A 21,348-nucleotide genomic window follows, 5' to 3' on the forward strand; every position below is an offset into this window, starting at 1 on the left:
AGATATCTGCTCTTCTGTCACTGTCAGTCCGACATCAATGTCTCAATATTATCCGCCACCGACCGATAAAATCCCAGTGCCGCGATCATCGGCTTATCGTCGAAGCGGTAGAGATAGACCGTCTCTCCCGCATCAGCAAAATGCTGGTAGGGATACCAGGAGGGTACACAGAAGGTGTCTCCCGCCTTCCACTCAAACGCCTGGCCGCCCACCTCTGAGCGACCCTTGCCGGTAATGACATGATAAACGGCTGATAGGGTGTCTTGCCGGCGTGGAGACGAGGTCGCCGCATCCAGCCTCTCTGCGCAGCCGCCCAGAACACGACTCACTAAATATTCCACTCCTTAGCCCAACCGTGCGGAGAGGGCGTGGTATCAGGGATGCTTACCCTCTCGACCGTCAGCTTTCAAATAGCGCTGTGTAGCCCAATTGCCCTCCGTCTCGTCTAACCGAGCCTTCATCTGGTCCCAGGGGAAAACGATGGGGGACGCAGACTTGTCGACATCCTCGGCCGGGTAGCGGGGCTTGCTGAAGTGCTCTACAAAATGGACAGGGAAGTGACGGAAGTTAGGTAGATCCAGGCCGTCTAGCCATATCATTGGACCGCTGCCGTCTTTGCCATGATCATGGTAGTTCCAAACAGGTGTCAGAATCACATCGCCCTTCTGCATGCGAATTCGTCTGCCATGCACCGCCGTAAAGCCCCCGTTGCCTTCAATAATATAGCGCATCGCAAAGGCCGTATGTCGGTGGGCTGGAGCGGTCTCATTCGGCATAACCAGCTGCAGGCCGGCGTAGAGTGTATCAGTGGTGTAAGGGGCATCTACTTGGGGTGTCATTAACGGGCCCGGCTACCAAGCAAAGGAAGCATCCCAGGGGGCGTACCTCGAGCAGGGTTCACCAGCATCAGGACTCTCCTCTCTGCTTGCTTTTCGGTGACCAGGTGGCCGGCACGCAGCAGGTTAGGGCGAATGTTGTCATACTTCCACACAAAGGGGACGGCGGTGGGATTGGGCTCTGGGGGGTTTAGTCTCGTCATCTGGGTCCAGAGGGGCATAGTTTTGCTATCCTCGAGATCCTGCAGCAGTTGAGCCGCGCTGTCCGTGCTCTGCGCAGGTGTGTTAACCAGGGAAGGAGCCATAGTGAATGTGATAAGTGGTATTTTTGTGGAGAGAGTAGTACTCCACAAAATCAGACAGTTAAGCAAAAGGGAAGGGTAGTTCCTCCGAGTCAACCAGTGGTTCTTATCATAAAAGTTCACAGTAACTGCGTTTGCCTCAGAACCTATTCTCGTGATACAAGCAAATGACGGATTGCTTTGCCAATCGGGGGTAGATCGGGAGTAGTAGATAGCGGGGATAGATCGGCTGGGCTAAATGCTCCAACCATCCTCAACAACTGTATAAGAGGCTACCTAGGGTTGGCCGCTAGCACGTGCCGCATCTTTAGCGTTACACGATAGAGCAACGTATCCTCTCCGTACAATTTCTACCATGGTTTCTAGAGAAGGGCCGGGGACGGTCCCCAGTCAACGACCACTCACGGTCAGTGGGCTCGCAATCAACATGGGCCATCCTTTCTGACCGATGGACAGATGCCGACCTACCCGAGTAACTGCCTCCAGTTTGCAAAGACCATAGAGGGCACCCTTCCCACTCTTCCCAAGCCTACCTCTGGGTCGCTAGGATTGAACATCCTTGTTGTCGGGGCGGGTCTCGGAGGGCTGGTCACAGCTATCGCTCTCACGCAGGCCGGCCACAAGGCCACCATTTACGAGCAAACAGCAGTACTCGGGGAAGTTGGTGCGGGAATTCAAATCCCATCTAACTCAGCGCGCATCTTATTCAAGCTCGGGCTGGAGTCTTACCTGAAGCCTTACGTCACCACGCCAGAGTCCATCTCCTTTCGCCGATGGCAGAATGGGAAGGTAATAGGAAAGACTAGGCTGATTCCGGACTTCGTCAACAACTTCCACGCGCCCTACTATGTGGTTCATAGGGCCGACTTTCACTCGGCGCTGTACCAGAAAGCTCAGGATATGGGTATTCAGATCAGGCTGGGAGCGAGAGTTGTCGATTACGATTCAGCGCTGGGCAGTATCACCCTGGAAGACGGCACAAGATATACCGGAGACCTCATCGTCGCTGTGGACGGTTTGTCCTCCCCTACTATGCTTCTACATAATCATACGAGCTGAGGGAATGACAGGTATCAAGTCAGTGGCTCGGAACGTAATCCTTGATGGTGAGAAGATGCTTTTCCGAAATCCCGGCTTCGCTGCGTATCGGGCGGTGGTGGATGTCAACCGGATGCGAAATGACCCCGATGTATCATGGATTCTGGAACGGCCTGGGCTCAATATTTGGTAAAGTGTCCTCACCTGCCTCTCCGTCCTGATTTCTTTATACTCACACCAGACCACAGGATCGGCGACTCGAGACACGTCATGACCTATACGATTGGCGCGGGCAAAGCCTTCAACATGGTTCTCTCGCACCCAGATACCTCTGATCCAGCCACGTGGGACGTGCAGACGGCCTTGCAAGCCATGAAAATTGAGTTCCTAGGATGGGATCCTGTGTGAGTCATTTCGTGTATGTTTAGGCGTTCCCTACTCATGAGTACCCACAGGCTTACCAAGATCATTGGTATGGTGGAGAAGACGATTAAATGGCCCTTGGTGAGTGGTTCCTTGCTTAACCGCTGGACGAGGGGCAAGTTGGTCATTCTAGGTGACGCGGCTCATGCGATGCTGCCCTACATGTCGCAGGGTAAGTATGCACGCAACCTGGAGAGTGAAATTCATTGACTGGTATATGATAGGTGCAGCGATGGCCGTAGAAGACGGCGTCGCGTTAGCTCGCTCCTTATCCTACATGCAGTCCCAGGAGCAGCTAACCGAGGCTCTGGCCATCTTCGAGAAAGTGCGGATCCTACGGGCGGGCCAAATGCAAGAGGCCAGTCTGCTCAACGGCCAGCTGTGGCACTTTGCGGACGGGCCCATGCAGGAGGCACGCGATGCTGCCATGGAGCCAGAAGTGGAAGGTCTTTCCTTCAGTCATAGCCCAAATCAGTGGAGTGATCCGGCCACCCAGATGTGGTGTTATGGCTACGAGGCTGAGCGCGAGATTGACCAAGCATGGGCGGAGTGGAGGGGGTTGCGGAAGGAGTAGATGGCCAATGCTGTTATATTATATCCCTCGTCAATGCACCCCGCAGAATACATTTTATTCTGGATGCATCAATGAGATTTATGAGCCGCGTGAGATAAACGTTTTGCAATACGTCGTTTTCGTTCAAATACAGTAAACTGTACTTTACTAGAGACGGTGTAGGGTTTGGACTGCAGCTCAAATGTTGAGCGTGCATGACTCCCATCTAGCTGGTGATACGTCGGATTTTTAACTTGTCTGGATAGTCAACCAGAATAGACGAAAGGTTGTCCAAAGAAAAGAGCAAATACTACACATAATTGTCATAAGTTACTTATATATCAGCTGCTTCACTCTTTGCTCTCCATAGGTTTCTAATAGTATGTCTAGACTAGAATAGCTAGAACTTGAAACTTCGATGCTATTATGACCAAAAATCCGCTATAATAGATAAATTGTTAGTCAGAGTTCATCTTGCCAATACATGGCCAAGCGCATGAGCTCTGAGCTCTATGCTATACTAGGTTATTGCTTTCCGCAAACTCCTGCGTAATATGCTGAATGAGAAGACCTCACCCACATATAATTATGCCATAGACCTGAACTAAGATAGAAGTGCATTGTTGAAAATTAAAGTGGTTGAAAAGGTGCTCAAATAGGTACTTTCTCGGAGTGGCCAGTGCTGAGCGAGCTGTTGAACCGGGTGCTTGGTCTCAAAACGCTCTTTGTAGGCGTATTTTATCTTCAGTACTCCGCAAGGGTCAACATAGGGCCAAATAACCTAGTATCCTTTATTTGATTTCTCGACCAGGCCGTTCACATCAAGCTGCCGGGGCTTAACCTGATGTTTCCGCTGACTCCCCGGCCGTGGGTTACTGCTCCACTCGACGATCTCGGGATGATTCTGTAGATATCTTTTCACTGCCGTACTAACTGCCGTTACTTCCCCCTACACTGAGACTGTGCCAGTGGTTATAATGCTGTGTAGCACTTAATCCACAAGCTTACCACTCAATAAGCCTTGCACTACTCATAGCCCATCATGAACATGTCGACTATTCCCCTCATTATTGATGGACAGGATGTCCTGTTGCCTCACGATAGGCACGGCACCGTTGTCAACGCATATGCACAGGGCCCCATCCTTTATCAAGGCGCAACCAAGGAACTGGCGTTACAAGCCGCACAGTCCAGTGCGCAGGCATTTGCTGCATGGTCAAAGACTACCCCGATTGAGCGCCGGACTTTCCTCTTCAAGTTGGCCGAAGTTTGTGAGCCCCCCGATATGGATAAATAATGCAATAACCATCACTGATCAATCGAGGCAACCAGGTTCTGCGCAGTAGAGCCGAGGAAATCAAGCGGGTGTGTGATCAAGAGATCAGTTGCGGACCCCTATGGGCAGAAATCATTACCAATGACGCTATCGGTATGATTGAAGAGTATGGTGCTCTTACCACTAGCATCGCCACGGGCTCACTGCCCTTTGTCCGGAACGGCTATGGCTTAGTCCTTAAAGAGCCTCTCGGAGTAGTTCTCGGAATCGCTCCCTGGAACGCCCCCATAATCTTGGGCCTTCGTGCTGTAGTGGCTCCTATTGCCGCTGGAAATGTTGCGATCTTGAAGGCAAGCCGCTTACTGATTGCTACTGATACACGCGGGGCAATCTATTTACTTACTGGTATTAATCTAGGGCTCCGAATTGAGTCCCCAAACTCACTACCTTCTCGCCTCGCTGTTCCGGCAAGCTGGTTTCCCCCGCGGCGTCCTGAACTTCCTTCTGCATCGACCGGAGGACGCGCCGGAGATCTTCGACGTACTTATAAAACACCCCGCTATTAAAAAGTGTAACTTTACTGGCTCAACCCAAGTCGGACGTATTATCGCCTCGCAAGCCGCCCTCGCTCTGAAGCCTGTTTTGTTGGAACTCGGTGGCAAGAACTTCACGGTGGTCCTCGATGATGCTGACCTAGATCTTGCAGCCCAAGAGATCACCAAAGGTGCCTTTCTCAATGTAAGCTAAAATCCCGAGGTCAGGGGCCCTGCGGGACAGAAAAAGCTAAGAGTAGTACCAGAACGGTCAAATCTGCATGTCCACCGACAAGGTCCTGGTTACAATCGCCGTGGCTCCGGCTCTCGAAGCCAAGATTCTGGCTATCCTGCGCAATATCAATACCACCTCGGTGCTCATCTCACCGTCTGCTAAGGCCAAGGTAGAGATGCTCGTGTCTGATGCGTGCAAGAAGGGCGCCCAGATTCATACGTCTCACACCACAGTAAATCACGAGGTCTCGGATCGATCCTTTCCCCCAACCGTTGTGACGGGATTGACGCCCGAGATGGACCTTTTTGAAATTGAGTCTTTCGGTCCTGTGGTCGGTATTGTAGCGGTGGAGACAGAAGAACAGATGACTGCTATCATGCAGGCGGCTAATTATGGATTATCAAGCTCAATTATTTCCCGCAATCATTATCGCGCCCTTAAGCTGGCCGGTGCTATTAAGGCAGGTGCAGTCCACATTAATTCCATGACGGTGCATGACGAACCGACTCTACCTCACGGAGGGTATGGGGATAGTGGTTGGGGGCGATTTGGCGCTCGCTGGGGGTTGGAGGAGTTTGTGCAGACTAAAGTCGTCACTCTGCATCAGTAGGGTCCACCGGAGTGTAAGGGTGAATGAACTAAATAAGTCCTAGAATGCTATGTCTTTTCGGACACAGTTGTACCGACAGCGAGATATTTCAATGGAGATAGTTGCACAGGTAGCTAAGGGATGTACTGTAGACTTTAACCACCTATTGGGATCTAGCGCATAGGCTACATCCACATTTACTACAGTAGCTGATTTTATTTATTTATATATTTTTCTCTAAAGCGACCTCGTGTGATGCAGTGTCTCGCTAGAAGTTGACATACTTCAAAATTTAGCAGGCATATACTGACCACGAGGATATAAAAAAGACGTATAATTCCACCTAGGATAACTTTAGTCTTCGCCTTCAATCGTACCTGTTTAGGTAACCATCCAGTTGAGATTGTAGCTAGCACAACACCCGCTAGCACTTACAAAAACCGACGCATTACTATTCAACTTAGTGTCGGCGCCCTTCCGGTATACAAGATCTAGCTGGCGGTAGGCCTTTGGGGCAATGTAGGAGAGCCGGCTGCAACATTTATAGTACTAGGGAGATCGGGGGTGTCCAGGATTAAAAGGAAGAATCTACTACGATTGGAGAAGAACGAATTGCTTAGGGTTCTGAATTCCATGAGCTATCGAACTCTATGTAGGGTGCTGGGCAGACGCCGTGACAGTATGGTCACTGCCCTTAAGAACGCCTTTATCCCCATACTTCAACGTCTGCAGAACTAATGCAAACAACTGATGGTTGTTTGGAATACTTAAATTCCAATGCTGGAACGATACTGACGACCGCCAACTCCATTACAATTACGGGCTCTGTGGGTTGACATCGCTTCCATCCACCCAACTTCCATGTAAACCCTGGCGCAAGCGGACCGGAAGCAGGATCTTGGCCTGCGCGCGAGTGAAGTCTCGCGTGTCCAGTAGATGGAGCTCGCTGGCCATAGTCTCATAGTTGTTGACCAATACCAGAATATACCCATCCCCCTCTGTAGTCGAGTCCTTCCGTGAAACAAATACTGGCTCCTGGACCAGATGGACGTTTCCTGGGAAGTAGACTTCTGTTTGCCCCGTGACGTTGTCAAAGTGGGCCACGGCGTTATATAAGGGGAACCCACCCCCCAACTTAGGCCCAATCCGTTCAAAATCGGTACCTAACTGCGGGTCCATCAGGTCGAAGTAGCAATGGCGATAGGGACGGGTGGCAAACCGGTCATCAATTCGGTAGAACTCCGAGTTGCCGTGCTGTAAAATTTCGGGTTTCGAGAGGGCCCGCTCCTCGGACTGGGGATCGATGGTGAACCGGACTAGCTGGGAGACAATCGAGCTGGGCTCCGGTGCCCTTCCCTGGGCATCTGGCCACCAGAAGAACACATTCTTCTCACTCAAGCCTAAATCGATCACCAGGTGACCCTGTTCATCCTCGTAGGCGTTGGCTGTGTGGCCGGGGAAGGAATTCTTATATTGAAACCACTGCATCGGATTAGAATTCCCGTAACCGCAGACGGAGGGCGAGAGACTTCCATACCTTTACATCTCCAGCCTTGGCGCCTCGACGGGGCATGATCCCCAAATAGAGTGGTGTCTCGGGGCTCCATTGCCAGTGCTCACCTCCTTGTTCCATGCGTTTAATATCACAGACTTGAGGTATGATTGGGAAGACTACCTACATTTGGCATTAGTATAGATTCCCCCTAGCCTTTCGAGGAACAGGTTCACTGACCCAGTTATCCGTCACGGCAAAGTCATGAATCATCGCCACCACCGGCGCAACCAGCCAGACTACCTCCGTGAACTTGCCGGTCGGTGAAACACTGTAGTAGCACACGTCGGGGGTGCCATCGCCCTGCGCTTCGTATCCAAAACAGACCATCTCGCCCGTGACCGGATCAAATTTTGGATGCGCAGTGAAGGTGAGGCTGGGCAGCTGACCCTCGAAGTTATACAGCCCCTTTGTCTCTAGTGTGACAGGGTCCATGGCGTAAGGGGGAGAATCCTCTTTTAGAGCCAGCAGTTGCCCGTTGAAGAAGACCACGTTAGTGTTGGCAGTGCTGCGAACTTTGAACTCCACAGCGTCGGTAAACTTATTTCTGTATTTACCTGGGCTGGACTGTTAGCTTTGATGGGTGTTGGTCTCGCTAGAACTGGCTGGTTCACTACTCACCAACCAATGCGCGTTGAGCCTTGCGCTCTCGCACAAACTTCTCAGTTCTCACGTATCGTTGTCGAAATGATGCACGGCCGTCTTGGATGCGGAAGGCACTGACATTTCCGTCTCCGTTGAACCACTTGTCTCAGTCAGTCTTTTCTGTTGATGGGCAGGAGGATGAGGGGGGCTTAGTGAAATGTTTCTTTACTGGATCATTGTCAATGAAGGGAGGCAGTTGAGGATCAGGCATTACTCGATAGAATATTCCATCAATGTCCTTGGGAATCTCGCCATAAACTTCCAATTGGGATACATCTCCTTCCACGCGACAGGGCTTCATGAACCCCGAGAACTGGGGGCGATCGGGAAAGCAGATTCTAGTGTCGGGCATGGTGAATTGGGCGAAAAGACTAATGATGTGACTGTGGGAAAAGATCTACGAAGGGAAAACAGTTAAGGAGGACGGTTATAGAATGCAACTGTGGCGCTGGCTGCGTCCTATGAGTTCTACCGGGGAGTAACCGGGACTTGTTTTTCGGCTTACCGAGTGACCGAGTCTCTCTATTGCGGGTTCTTTCCGACGACTCCCCGCCCCACTGATAAGTCAATGCGTTGGAGCAGGTATACATTCTCAAGCGACTGCTCTACTCCGTTCTCTTGGTTGTCGGTGGCAGTTCATCTTTCGCATCTCCCAGAGAAATATGCGTCTCCCTTGGAAACGCTTGATCCGCTTTCGCGCCCTCGATGGCCGCATCTTGCGCGGCGAACCCATCCTGCCGGCAGAGAACAAGATCGATCTCGGGCTGATCACCGAAGCCGATCAGCTGCAAGCCCGCGTGATCCAAGGCCAGGATATATACGATATAACGGGTGAAACCACCGTAACGGACGAGGTTGTGGTTGTGAAACAGATCCTCTCCCCCCTGGCCCCCGGCGACGTACCCATTCTACGCTGCGTGGGCCTCAACTACGCTAAGCATAGTATGTCCTAAAACCTCACTCCCTTGTACTGTCGAAGTTTGTCCCCATCATCATGACCTAACTTTAAGCTTTCTTCGCAATCAATAGTCAAGGAAGCTGGACGCAAGCCCCCGCCCTTCCCCTTCATCTTCTTCAAGCCGAACACCTGTGTGCATGACCACGGCGAGCCTGTCGTGATCCCGCGGATCGCACAGAACGACCAAGCGGACTATGAGGGCGAATTGGTTTGTCTCGCAATTTCTCTCTTCCCCCCTACCCGCGCTCGCAATTACCTAACCGGCCTGTAGTGTCTCATCATTGGTAAGGACGCTAAGGATGTCTCCCCGGAGCATGCCCTAGAGTATGTGGCGGCGTATACGGCTGGCAACGACATCTCCTCCCGTAAGTTGCAGCGCGATCCCGCCTACGCCGGTGTTGTCCCGCAATGGGGCTTTTCCAAGGGCTTCGACACCTTTGCGCCCCTGGGCCCTGTGCTAGTCGCAGCATCAGAGATCCCCGATCCGTCGAAGTTGCACCTGAAGACCATTGTTGACGGCGAGGTGCGGCAGGATGAGACGGTGGATGATCTGCTATTCGACTGCAAATACTTGATCTCCTATTTGTCACAGGGCACGACATTGCAAAAGGGCAGTGTTATAATGACGGGAACACCCGGAGGTTAGTGACACTTGTTACTTGTGATTTCCAAGTGCGTGCCGAGGACGCTGACCAGGACTAGGTGTGGGCGCCGGTTTTAACCCCCCGAAGTGGCTGGCTCCGGGAACTCAGATGGACGTGCAAATCTCACAGATCGGGACCTTGAGGAACAATGTTGTTTATGCATAGGGTTGAGGGACAGAGGAATTATTTATGTAGGATGAATACAGCAAATAACTGGATGTTATGGACAGATCAAGTACGTGCACACCATCCCGCGTCATTGAGGTAATGATTGTACGACCAAACTGATCTACTGTCTTCCACATTGTGTCTATGGATCAATTTCATTTTATTATTATACAAATAGAATAGTCTCCACAGATCTCACAGCACCTCGTAAATATCAATTTCAGCCTATCCTTACAGGGTAGGCGGCTGGAGCACTCCCAAGAACACCGTACTGACCAGTCACCTGTACTCGCGCTCGGCACTAACATCGAACTTTAGCACTGTTTGCGTGTACCAGTCCGACCGCCATTGACCAGGGATACGGCTGTGGGATCTTCATATTCGAAGACTGGCTTCATGGTGCTCGCACTAGCGCGCCCGTAGCCTTCGTTAGTAATGCCGATCAGAGTGTCATCTGTGGGTTGAATGGAGTAGCTTGCGTAGACATGGACAACCTCATCTGAACGCACAGCGTGCCAGTCGCCACTACTATGGGGAAAGATGTTACCCTGCAATTTGGGACCCGAGACAGCGCCACCGGTGATTGAAATGAAGCGGCGGTAGGCCCGAAATTGAGCCGGGGTTGTGGGGGGGGCTTAGTCGACATGGTATTAAGCGTCTCCTAGCTAGTGGCATATGTTCTATATTCGCGGGTCGGGGATCGGGGATCGGTAGGGACGCTGGCACAGACCTTTTCTCACTGGTCATCCTCGGCTACTCGCGTATAACCGATCTGAATGATGTATTCTATGGCATGGTGAGCTGTGTGGATCGGTAGTTATGTCTGGGGAAGCGTCGGGGAAGTGCTGCCCCAGACCCTTACTTGGCCAGCCGTGGGACGGGACACATAGCGCGAAGGCCAAGGTTCATTTGCAGTAGTGATCAAGCGCACTCTCGGTTCTTTACAGGCGAAGAACCCTCAACGGATCATTAGTTCGTCTTCCTTTCAATTCCCCTCTAAACCGTCTGAACCACATCCCCACGAATTGCATTCCCCCGATCTTTCTCAGGCGGAAAGTACCTTCACCCTTCTTTTCCCACGTCAGTATGCAACCTCTCCTCCCCACCCCGACCCAAGATGACCGCGACCCGCTGCGCTGGCCCGTCTGGCTGAAGCGCTGTACTATCATAACGGCCTCCCTAACAAACTTTGTAACCAACATGGCCGGATCAGGCTTGTCGGTCGCTGTCCCCTACTTGATGCAGGAGTATCGCAAGTCTGAGTCTGCTGCTGTGCAGCTGCTCACTGTTAGTTTCCTTCCGGAGTGTCTTTTAGCCTGTTGCTAATAGTCGGCCACCCTTACCAGTATAACTTTCTGTTTCTGAGCATCGGCAACATCTTCTGGGTGCCTCTCGCCAGCAAATTCGGCAAACGCGCTTCTCTGCTTCTCTCCATGACTCTCCAGGCTGGCGCCCTGGTATGGTGTGCGACTGCCACCAGCTTCTCCGGTCTGCTAGCGGCGCGATGTGTGCAGGGGTTCGTAGGCGCCGCAGGCGAGAGTATCGTGCCTGAACTTGCCGCGGATATCTTCTTCCTGCACCAGCGGGCCTCGATGATGTCCATGTAAGCAACTCCCCCCTGGGATCCCGGGGGACCAAAAGAGAGGTCGCTGACGGTCCACTCCTAGATATGTGATTCTGATCTCAGGCGGCACCGCCATCGGCCCGCTAGTGAATAGTCTGATGGTACAATATCTACCGAGCACCTGGCGGGCCTTCATGTGGTTGTGCGTTGCGCTAGCGGCGGCCGATATCGTCTTGATATTCTTCCTGTGTCCCGAGTCTAACTTCCAGCGTCCGGAGTGGGATGCGACCAGTCCTAACGGACTCGACACGACGGAGGCGGAAAAGACAAATGGCTCTGGAGAGATATTCTTCGAAAATGTGATCCCAGAGGCGGGGTATACTGTGCGCCAGCCCTCCCTTACGGAGATGATCGTGCCAATCCGCGTCGACCGCAATCTCAACTTCTTTCGAGCCATGGTAGCGCCCCTGCATGGACTGATCCGGCCAGCCGTGATTTGGGTAGTGCTCCTCTATGGATGTGCCCTCAGCCCGCAGATTATCTTTATGTATGAATCCCCTTCCCTCGTTCTGTTTGCCATCTGATGTTGACTAATATGGTGGTAGCTTCACTATGTCCTCCCTCCTTGAAGCGCCCCCCTACCTCTTCTCCTCCGTCGCCGTCGGCCTAATGGAGGTCGCCGCGCTTATCGGCTTTCTCCTAGCCTGCTACGGCGGCGGCATGCTCTCCGACCTCATCAACGATCATATTGTGCGCCGGCGGGGCTACGGGCAGGCTCGCGCCGAGGATCGACTGCTCTCTCTGATTCCGGGCATGGCCATTGGACCCGCAGGATGCGTGCTCCTGGCCTTTTGCTGCCAGAACCACCTACACTGGGCAGCTATCGCCGTGGGATTCGGAATGGTCTCGTTCGGATCGGTTTACACTCCCAACATTGCCATCACCTACTTGGCGCACCGGCATCAAAGGGATGCGGCGCAGTGCTTGGTGCTGGTTAACGTGGTGAAAAACCTAGTAGCCTTTTTGTTCCTATATGAGGCGGTGGAGTGGGTGCAGAGCCAGGGATATTTACAGGCATATCTGGTGATGTTTGTACTGGGGGTGGCTACCATCGCAGGGGCAGTGCCACTTTATTTCTTTCACAGGAAGCAGTATGTTGAGTAAATCAACCGGGAAGGCCATAGCTGGAACTTTTGTTCTTGTTCTCTTTGAATCTCGAATAGAATAGTAGATTTGTTCCCTGCGCCCACCCCAAGATGTAGTTTATTTAATTCTGAATAACAATCCTATTAGAGTAATAATAGCAATAAGTGATTCAGGAAGCCAAATGCAGCAAGCATTCATAGATCAACTGATTGGAGGCTTAGGAAGGAGCATTCCCTAGCTTTTCCTCCAAATGGTTCTCTAGCATTTTCATATGCCCGTCCGAGATCTTCCCTTCGGTCTTTCGTTCTTTCTCCCAGCTCTTCAACACACTCATCCAAAGTCTTCGCATTGTCAATATTCACCCCCAACTGCTTTAGCCCCTGGGAATCTGAATACTGCGTGTGGCAGGATCTGAAATAGGAAAGTAAATAGAAAGGTTTATTTTTCCAAGGTTATTGCGTTGCGTGTCTTTTTCCTACCCCCACAGCCCGTAAGAGAAGCAAAAACTGGGCGTTGGCGTTGGACCGGAACAGACCCGTCCAAAGAACATCCTGTTCCCATCCGCCAACGCCACCTGGACCAGCAAGGGATTGCGATTTGAGGCTTATCCCCTTTCATAGACGATGAGATGTTCTACGGTGTAGCTATAAGCCTGTTCAAACAGTCTTCAGAGCACCGGATAGCGCCCGTTTTACAGGATAGCCTCCCAAAGCTGCCGGTTAATCGAAGCGACGAACTACTGCACGACAGAAGGTTGCCCTTGAGTGCGACTTGTGCAGGCAGAAAAAGATCCGGTGTGACGGGAAGAAGCCTATCTGTCGGCCATGCACGAGGCGGTTGTATCGGGTCGACCGGTGCGTCTACCACTCGGATAGGTAAAGCCCGGTCCTACAGCAGGGGAGAGTAAGTCTGAAGAACATGAATTCCTGCATTGACGATAATGATGAATTAGGCATTCCAACCCTAAACAAGGTATTTTCGGACCTTCCGTCAGCTGGTACAATGTGTTTTGTATGTCGTTGATCAACTCCATTTCTCTGATATCTCTCTATACTGATACCTAATCTAGACGTCTCAACTGCCGTGGTAGTGCTCCTCATGCCCTTCTCCGCTCTATCAAGGCTGGATCGTCTTACCTTGGAAAATGTGCGAGAAGACTGGAGAGAAGCGACAAGTATACTAGAATCCATAGCTACATTTCGCCAGTCTGCTCGCAACATGCTCCAATTTCTCCAGGTTGCGTATCTCCATGCAGTTAATGATGGTCTGTAACAGACAGGGACCGAGGCTGCAGGTGGAGCTCCGCTGTTCTCAAGTGATGTGGCTCGGGATCAGGATCCTTTCTATCGCCCACATCACGACCTAATGCAAAACCCCTTTTTCAATTGGGAGGAATATGCGGCGAATATGGGACAGGGGCTAGACGATTTCGGGTTCTTGACGAGGCTTGACTTCCCTGATACTCTCTGGGTTAAGACTGGAGGATATTTTTCGTGAGCTATCCCGTACGGACTAATGAGATTTCTTTTCGCCCGCCTTTCTTTTTTTAAAAAAAAATTCTAGTTTGATATCTAATCTATGTAATGTTCTTCATTCATACATACCTGATCCTCCGGGAGAATGACATGATTCATGAAGTCAACCCAAACTTACAATATCCCAGTCCAGAAAATAGAGTTGGCATATAACATTCCCAATCGGCTTCAGGCCGAGTAACGATCAAGACTGTTACATCTAGCATTCAATCTTCAGCAATCCTCACCTTCCTCGCCTTAGGCCTATCTCACCCTACAACATCAGTCCCATGAATCCAGTCCATCAACCCAATAGTCCCATAATTGACGCGAAATTTCTCATGATGCAAGTCATGTAGTTCAGCAGGTGGCAGTTTCAAGAAGTCATATCCGCTGTGGTCAGCTGCAGCCTCCCAGAGCTCAAAGACAAAAAAGAAAATGATGGACAAAAAGTGTGCGCCTTTGAGATATAGAGGGAGCGTAAGCGGCAGGATATTTGCGAGAAGATGTTCAACAGGATGGGCGTACTCCGCTGCGAACGCCACGGGTGCCGTATATTTATGGTGCATCTTATGGATATATGCGTAAATGCTGGGGTGATGCAGAACGCGGTGGACATAGTAGAATGATATTTCTCGCGCTAGAAGGCCGAAGATAAAGTCCACGACAAACGTTTTCCAAGGAGGAATGATCGGATCTTGGTTCAAAAAGGCATAGTCCAAACCGGCAAAATAAACGAGTAGTGTGTACAGGGCCACCACCCAGACGTGGTTAAACATCGTGACCTTAACGCAGTGCAGGATTTGCTGGCGGGTCGGTTGTCGGTGGTTGTCCTGAATCTTGTGGCGCTGGGAGAACCTCGGAAAGAGGACATCAATCAGCATGTAGAATGTTGCTGGGATGATAAATCCGACGATTTGAGTTACGATCACCCCCGTCAGTTCGATTGTGCCTGGTTTGTATGTTGTTCTAACATGGTCCCAGGCGGCCTGCAGTTGGGCGTGTAGATCCATGGTTCTTTGGTGTCTGGGAAGAGTGTGATTCGGGGCTTTGATTTCTTCAGAATGCCTGTGGCATCGTAACTCTTGAAGAACGCATCGTTACTTTTAAACAAAAGTAGACGGAGCTGTTCTGGTGGGCAAAACCGCGGTTGGTCTCATTTGCCGGAAGCGAGTCCTGAGAACCGGAACCGACCCGAATGACTGAGGGTGGAAGCTCTAGCATGTCAGCCACTTGGTCACTAGATATCCCTCGCAATCTGCATGCCCTCTCAGTGTGATTCACGAGCCTCGCCTCTGTGGGAATCGCTTGGAAGGTTGTTTTGCACATGTCATAGTTTGCTCCGGGCATATTCATTCACATGAGACGTTTGCCCGTGCTGGCGCAGAAATCGGGAGTGCTCCGGTCCTGTCTGATCGATTCACATGTAGAACGCCTTGCTGTTGACAGTATTATGTACGTAAGCCTACGTGAATCCTAAACGGGCATATCTGAGCGCATTCTGCTTCTTATTGTATCTATCTACCTTGCGTATCATGCCTTCCAAATCTACTGATCTTCCGCCCTACAGCCAGATAGCCCGTGTTGGTGCAGGGCTATCAGCCATGGCCCTGGGAGCAACAGTCAAGGATAAAACTTATACTATTATATAAATAGATTAGAGAGTATATTAAGAAAAAAAATAGTAACCATCTATACCTTTTGTTTATAAAATTATCTTTTGGAATAGAAGTAGAGTTTGATCGGGTTCCCCACTGGGCCCCGAGGGACAGAGAAATACCACAGCCTCCTAATCCTTGATTTTGATACAGAATACAAGGTACATCTCCATATCTGATTTCTATTGGACATCAATTAGAGAAACTATAGCTGGCTTCACAACCCAGAGGTAAACTATTGTCCTGGCTACTTTAAGTCGCTTCACAGCGGTAAAATCCTTCTAACTAATATAAAAGCTAAAAGGATAAATGTAGAGAGCAGTGAGATAGATAAAGACTTTATCTTGGTAGAAGTAATTATCTTTGCAACAGGCTTCTTGATCAACAAGTTTATTCTATATACAGATACAGTTCGGTATAATCGTAAGAGTGTCTCTTAGCCATCACTTAAGCCTATAGAAAACGCGGGCAGTTTCAATAGAAGAGCCCTTCAAGACCACGACCTTGCGAGTCAGCAGTTTCTCCCCGTTTATTACTTCCACTGCCCAAATCTAGTTGTCTAGTTAGTAAGTATTGCGTTCGTGAAAAGTGACCAGCTATACGTACCAGTTCAGCCGTCCACACTCCGTCTACGCTATGGACAAAGTCGTGCATAAATGCTTTCTCCACGGTCTCCGCTCCAGCTTCAACTTCCTGTGCCATGCTGACCGCCTCGGTCAACATACTAGTGGCTTTTGCTCCGATATTCTTGGACTGAAGCCCCACAAGTGGTTAGACTCGCCCACCCGAAATCTTCTCCCCGTCAATATAGTGACTAAGGATGATGACACGACCGAAGAGAATGTCGTTGTGCTCAACCTCAGTCCAGGCCAAAGAGCGCTTCTCCGGCACGCCTTTTAGTCCGCCTGTCAGGGCAGGCTCGAGCACCATCCATTCAGCCGGTTCTGTGCTTAAGCCATTGCTCTCTGTTTCCGACTCCCGGCTGATCCTCAGAGTAGCGGATGATGCGGCTACTGCCTTCCTTGTTACCCAGCCCACCCCTTGCTACATAGCTTCCCTTAGTTTTCAAGATAGCACTCCAGTCATTAGATGGCTTACTAGTTGGAAAACCGTAGCAAGGTGGGTTGAAAGGCTCTTGTCCTATTTTCGATGCCTGGGATCAGCTTGGTGTTGTTTTGTATGGCGTTGTGCGACAGATTTACCATCACCCAGGTGCCACTTAGATTGCGGATACTTGTATCACTTAAGGAAGCAGTCATCTTCGCCAATTTCTGGTCGTAGGATTCCGCTAGATCAATAGGCAAGAAGAGACAGTAAGCAAGTCCACAGCCACGGAATGCAGCAATAATTCATGCACCTGTAGAGCTGGCAAAGAAGACATATCTTATACTATATCTAGCATAGCTTGCCCCTTAATTGTATAACCACTCGGAAGCTTCCAGCTTTCAGCGCGGTTGGGTTCCGTGTCATCCCAAAGTGCGAGTATATATCCAGCCGGGTCCCTTCCGGGCTGGACCCGGAACAGTCCCAAGCCAGCTTTTCCTCAGGAAATTTGCAAAAGAAAACAGAGAAAATAACCCACTTGACCTTGTCGGAACTTATCGCCGACGCCGAAAAATTCACATTCTTGTGCATTGTAGCTCGCATAAAAGAAGGCAGCCAAGTAACAAGCCTTAGGGCTTCTCCGTCCCAGTAAACATGACGACAACAACCATCAAACGGGGCTTTCTTCCCCGCGAGGGCCTCTAAATCGATCCGATAATAACGTGCCCTATGTAAATAGTTCCTCCATACGCTCTTCACATTATCGAGTCTATACTTGGTGGGAATCTTCAGCTCCCTCACGGTATATAAGAAGCTCGTCCAAATCACCGCAGCAGCCATGTTCTATGGTTCAACGATTGGTTAAGTATCAAAGTCAAATTAACTGGGTTGTAGATGATATATGGGACTGGGAGAAAGAGCTGGTTATCGTGACTAGAGGAAGCAGTAGGATTAGGGCAGAAGTCAGTGTCTGATTGTCCTGGGTTCCCGCGTTGTCGTGTTAGATATATTTCCATTGACCTCCAAGCCCGATAGTCCAGCCTTCAGTCTAAAATACCATCTTTATCGGATCTATGCTGCTGTTAGCATATGAAGAACAACCATATCTGGTGCCACAAATGTGATCTGAGCGATAAGAAGGAGATCGCAGCTGCTTATAAGATCGAATCGGAAGTTGGCACTCCGATATCCGATATCAGTAGAAATCTAACTGGTACTACTTAGTGGCACCCAGCTAACAGACATAGTCAACAATGAGGATCTATCGTGTTCGGTCTTGGTTCTATCAACATGACTGTGGGAAGAAATCGCTTAGGAAGAACAACAGCGCTAGGCCTAAGTAGGCAGTGTTAACAAGTTGAGTCCAATGATACAGTTATATTTGTCCAACAGGACATTTCCCAAGCTACAAGATTGAGCTTGATTCGTACTGTGTGGCATGCGATCTACAGGCTGTCCATGTCCTGAGGCTGTAGGGAGCCGCATACTTGAACTTCGCCAATAGACCAGACCCTGTCCCTAACTAACTTATTATGCTAGATATAGTATGAGGAAGCCAGGCATTGAGCTTTAGCAGTCGTTGAGCCAGTAATACATGGACGTAACCTGTGATTGCCACAAAACTAAGGATGGAATGAGAATCCCTACGGTGCAATGATGCTCGAAGTGAATAAACAATTCTCCATAGTGAAGGTAGTAATATCAGCTTGGCACAGATTTTTATCTTAATAAGACTAAGTAGGTAATATGACTACCCAGTCATAGACGTAATGTGAATCAAGCATATCACCAGGCCTGCTTTCCGGGATGTTCATTTTGTTGAATTTGGTGGATTAGTTGAGAGAGTTTGGTATATTCACTTAATTCGCAGCTTTTGGCTTAGATATATAATACGGTCATGGCATGGTTTCATTGAGACTTTTTTCTTTGGACTGACCTCCTTTCAACCCACAGAGTGTCTTCCGATCAGAGAATCACCACGTCCACCATGATGCTCTACATAATATCTCTCTTCTTTCTCTGCAACCTAGTTGCTTCACTCAACCCCGTCCTTAACGTTCAAGATGATGGCGGTAAGCAGCTGCCCAAGTTCCTCTGCACCATCAGAAGCCTCTTTGTTATGACTGAGCGCCCTTCTCACACGAGCACAGCTTCCTCCATTAGCCAACCCTGCCGAGACCTCGACAACCAAGACCCCTGTGAGCCAGCGTCAAACTGGTTGACAGGAGACACTAACGAAGACGGTGTGTGAATCCATGAAACTACTGAGGATAAAACACCGCAAGGACTAAAGATAATCTCCGAACAGACGAACGTATCTGTTTCAGCAACGCGGACTGCTCTATCAACTTTCATTGCCATTTGGGACACTGCATCAGAACCCCACGCGATAGTTTCAAAAGAGTTGTCCGAGACAATCTCCAAGGGAAGTACTGCGTTCTATTTATCCCATTCTCCGAGGGAAGGGTGAATCAGAAACTAACACCATCACCTGCACTGCAGTTGGCAAGTGTAGAACCGGTGTCGACTGTCCTCCAGGGTACTATTGCTGGCGTGGAGGCTGCGTCCAGATCCCCCGTCCCGCTTCCAAGCCACTTCTCCATAGAGACAACGATGGTCAGTACCGCCCAATGTCTGGTTATCCAGAAGAATGAAGATTAACCGCATCTAAAGTAGACTCGCCCTTGGCAGATGCGCAGCGATGCAAGCATGTGACCGATTGCCCACGGGGCAAATGGTGCATGGACGGATTCTGCTGGCCATTTGATCAATCCACAAAGCTAGCGGCTCGTGGTATAGACATTGAAAATTCAGATAATCTGAAGACTCGACAGAGATGCCATCTTCATGTGCATTGCGGGCCAACCGGACTCTGCATCCATGGTTGGTGCCAATACGTGTCTAATGCGATGTCCCAAGATGGCACAGAGAGCGTTGGAGTAGGCAACGAAGTTACAGAAGAACGCGACATGCTTGGGCCTCGCAAATGCACGAGTGACCGAGAATGTTACCCTCGAGCACTATGTGTGAACGGCAGATGCAATCATTCCCACGGAGGTGAAGACGACTCTTGATTTTGATGATAGCGACAGGAGACATCTTGGCTTACCATAGTCTTGTGTATCTGCTGATTGGTAATGGGGACCCTAATTAGCTCAAATTTAGTGGCAAACATACCTTAAATATTGAGTTGTTCCTGGGCAATTGCCCGAGTGCCAGCAGCTAATGGTTTACCATAAATATCAGGTAAGTGGAAGAGAAAACTACCTCCACCATGTTGAACCGGCTTCTTCTCTTCAGTAGAATCTGGAGTATCTTTTGTAGCGAAGTTATAGCAAGCAGCCCTAGGGTCCTGACACGCTCCGTTGCCTCAATTACACTGATTCAAGGACAGATCCAAGTAATAAACTGTTAGTTATGTCGGCAAATGCAACGATGATGTAGATCGGCTAATGCTCTCAAGGCTCAATAGGTGAGTTGTAAGGACGGTGATTGGCATAACAACATCAACTAACCAGCCCACGGACTTATAGCTAAGGTATTACATCTATACCCTGAAAAGCCAACGCCCCGTAACATCAGCTTCCACTTGCCTTTCAGCTCAAAACTTTCCCCGCAAATTGCTCAACCATTTCCTGCGAAGTCAAGTGACAGGAGAGAAATGATATTTCGCCTAGATCCCCTGTCATGATAAATCTATGATAATGAGACATTAATCTGCAGGTCCGTGGCGGATGTGCTCAGTCGATTTGTGGGAGCTGACTTCCTCAATCTATTATCATTGCCTGGCTCTTTCCTGGGGTTATTATCAGCCAATGGTGCAAGTTTTGAGACGAACTGCTCCCCAGATATTAACGTGGACCCATGCTGCATATAGACTGGGATGCGCCTTAACCACCACTACCATAGATTTTAATATTAGTCAGGCGGTGGAGAGTCGCCCAGAAGGCGCTGCGAATCAAGAACACGAAATTGATAACTAGGAATTTTTAGACAAGATATTCGATCCATAGTAGGCTCTTTGTGCTGATCCTGTACGCAGAATGATAACTGTTAGTCTGTACACCGTACAATAAATCCTAGCGTGTGTGAAGTTCTACTGAGAACCTAGATGTTTAATTACTTCAGAATGGGCGCCCCAAAATAATGGTTAGATTAATTTGGCCTAAGGGGAAGGTGACCAATCAATTTAGTTTCTATATTCGCTTTTGCAAGGAACGGCGTAAGAGTTTCCCATGATCGTGAAGATGTTGCTCGGCTTCGCGCTTAACATAATATCATAGAGGGAATTGGCAAGATCTTTTTCAAAGGTGTAACCTATTTTAAGACTAGAAAGTCGAATTGTGATCAACATATTCATATGAGAATTGGGACACCAAGTAGCCTCGATACCCTTTGTGCTCTGCTCCACTAGGGTAAAAAAGGACCCATCGATTGCTCTTTGTCCAGGACAAGCGCCCGATCAGCCATCCCAACTTAATTCTGATGAAGTGTCTGTCCATTTAATATCTTGAGTTAGTTGTACGCATATAGCTCATGAACCTTATAGTAAGCCTTGTCAGATGCATTGGTTGGAAGGCTGACATTCAGTCGGCATCTATGCCGAATAGCCATCCAAATCGTCATGGAGGTTGTATGATTCTGCACGTCCAAAGAACCCTGGTAAGTCA

General features: G+C 49.7%; 10 protein-coding genes across 10 annotated transcripts; 5 read left to right on the forward strand and 5 right to left on the reverse strand.

Moving 5' to 3' along the window:
* Positions 1–23: 23 nt before the first annotated feature.
* On the reverse strand, positions 24–1,141 carry BDV27DRAFT_144028 (cupin domain-containing protein; the record flags this gene model as incomplete). The annotated part of the gene is made up of 3 exons (XM_032070195.1): positions 24–328; positions 389–823; positions 886–1,141. 3 exons carry the CDS (start codon positions 1,139–1,141, stop codon positions 24–26), a joined length of 996 nt encoding a protein of 331 aa, XP_031929065.1.
* A 352-nt stretch (positions 1,142–1,493) lies between these two features.
* BDV27DRAFT_156415 (putative salicylate hydroxylase) lies at positions 1,494–3,173 on the forward strand (the record flags this gene model as incomplete). Its single annotated transcript, XM_032072334.1, has 6 exons — positions 1,494–1,544; positions 1,595–2,153; positions 2,209–2,365; positions 2,425–2,580; positions 2,632–2,771; positions 2,824–3,173. 6 exons carry the CDS (start codon positions 1,494–1,496, stop codon positions 3,171–3,173), a joined length of 1,413 nt encoding a protein of 470 aa, XP_031929066.1.
* A 1,027-nt stretch (positions 3,174–4,200) lies between these two features.
* BDV27DRAFT_144030 (putative aldehyde dehydrogenase) lies at positions 4,201–5,806 on the forward strand (the record flags this gene model as incomplete). Its single annotated transcript, XM_032070196.1, has 4 exons — positions 4,201–4,419; positions 4,485–4,833; positions 4,901–5,166; positions 5,228–5,806. 4 exons carry the CDS (start codon positions 4,201–4,203, stop codon positions 5,804–5,806), a joined length of 1,413 nt encoding a protein of 470 aa, XP_031929067.1.
* A 795-nt stretch (positions 5,807–6,601) lies between these two features.
* Positions 6,602–8,334, reverse strand: BDV27DRAFT_171264 (carotenoid oxygenase family protein; the record flags this gene model as incomplete). Its single annotated transcript, XM_032075557.1, has 5 exons — positions 6,602–7,267; positions 7,323–7,460; positions 7,518–7,894; positions 7,959–8,082; positions 8,152–8,334. 5 exons carry the CDS (start codon positions 8,332–8,334, stop codon positions 6,602–6,604), a joined length of 1,488 nt encoding a protein of 495 aa, XP_031929068.1.
* A 310-nt stretch (positions 8,335–8,644) lies between these two features.
* On the forward strand, positions 8,645–9,749 carry BDV27DRAFT_156418 (fumarylacetoacetate hydrolase family protein; the record flags this gene model as incomplete). The annotated part of the gene is made up of 4 exons (XM_032072335.1): positions 8,645–8,924; positions 9,012–9,148; positions 9,212–9,581; positions 9,643–9,749. 4 exons carry the CDS (start codon positions 8,645–8,647, stop codon positions 9,747–9,749), a joined length of 894 nt encoding a protein of 297 aa, XP_031929069.1.
* Positions 9,750–10,952: 1,203 nt separating this feature from the next.
* BDV27DRAFT_171267 (putative MFS transporter) lies at positions 10,953–12,480 on the forward strand (the record flags this gene model as incomplete). The annotated part of the gene is made up of 4 exons (XM_032075558.1): positions 10,953–11,039; positions 11,099–11,355; positions 11,420–11,863; positions 11,922–12,480. The coding sequence occupies 4 exons, from the start codon at positions 10,953–10,955 to the stop codon at positions 12,478–12,480; spliced, it is 1,347 nt and encodes a 448-aa protein (XP_031929070.1).
* A 1,765-nt stretch (positions 12,481–14,245) lies between these two features.
* On the reverse strand, positions 14,246–14,989 carry BDV27DRAFT_144034 (sterol desaturase family protein; the record flags this gene model as incomplete). Its single annotated transcript, XM_032070197.1, has 1 exon — positions 14,246–14,989. One exon carries the CDS (start codon positions 14,987–14,989, stop codon positions 14,246–14,248), a length of 744 nt encoding a protein of 247 aa, XP_031929071.1.
* Positions 14,990–16,077: 1,088 nt separating this feature from the next.
* On the reverse strand, positions 16,078–16,336 carry BDV27DRAFT_156421 (uncharacterized protein; the record flags this gene model as incomplete). Its single annotated transcript, XM_032072336.1, has 2 exons — positions 16,078–16,185; positions 16,241–16,336. 2 exons carry the CDS (start codon positions 16,334–16,336, stop codon positions 16,078–16,080), a joined length of 204 nt encoding a protein of 67 aa, XP_031929072.1.
* A 69-nt stretch (positions 16,337–16,405) lies between these two features.
* Positions 16,406–16,893, reverse strand: BDV27DRAFT_156422 (uncharacterized protein; the record flags this gene model as incomplete). The annotated part of the gene is made up of 3 exons (XM_032072337.1): positions 16,406–16,678; positions 16,733–16,774; positions 16,837–16,893. The coding sequence occupies 3 exons, from the start codon at positions 16,891–16,893 to the stop codon at positions 16,406–16,408; spliced, it is 372 nt and encodes a 123-aa protein (XP_031929073.1).
* A 1,772-nt stretch (positions 16,894–18,665) lies between these two features.
* On the forward strand, positions 18,666–19,752 carry BDV27DRAFT_156423 (uncharacterized protein; the record flags this gene model as incomplete). The annotated part of the gene is made up of 3 exons (XM_032072338.1): positions 18,666–18,921; positions 18,987–19,298; positions 19,355–19,752. The coding sequence occupies 3 exons, from the start codon at positions 18,666–18,668 to the stop codon at positions 19,750–19,752; spliced, it is 966 nt and encodes a 321-aa protein (XP_031929074.1).
* Between the last annotated feature and the right edge of the window lie 1,596 nt (positions 19,753–21,348).

This window comes from Aspergillus caelatus (assembly GCF_009193585.1).
Source record: "Aspergillus caelatus strain CBS 763.97 unplaced genomic scaffold BDV27scaffold_59, whole genome shotgun sequence".
Classification (NCBI taxonomy): Eukaryota; Fungi; Ascomycota; class Eurotiomycetes; order Eurotiales; family Aspergillaceae; genus Aspergillus; species Aspergillus caelatus.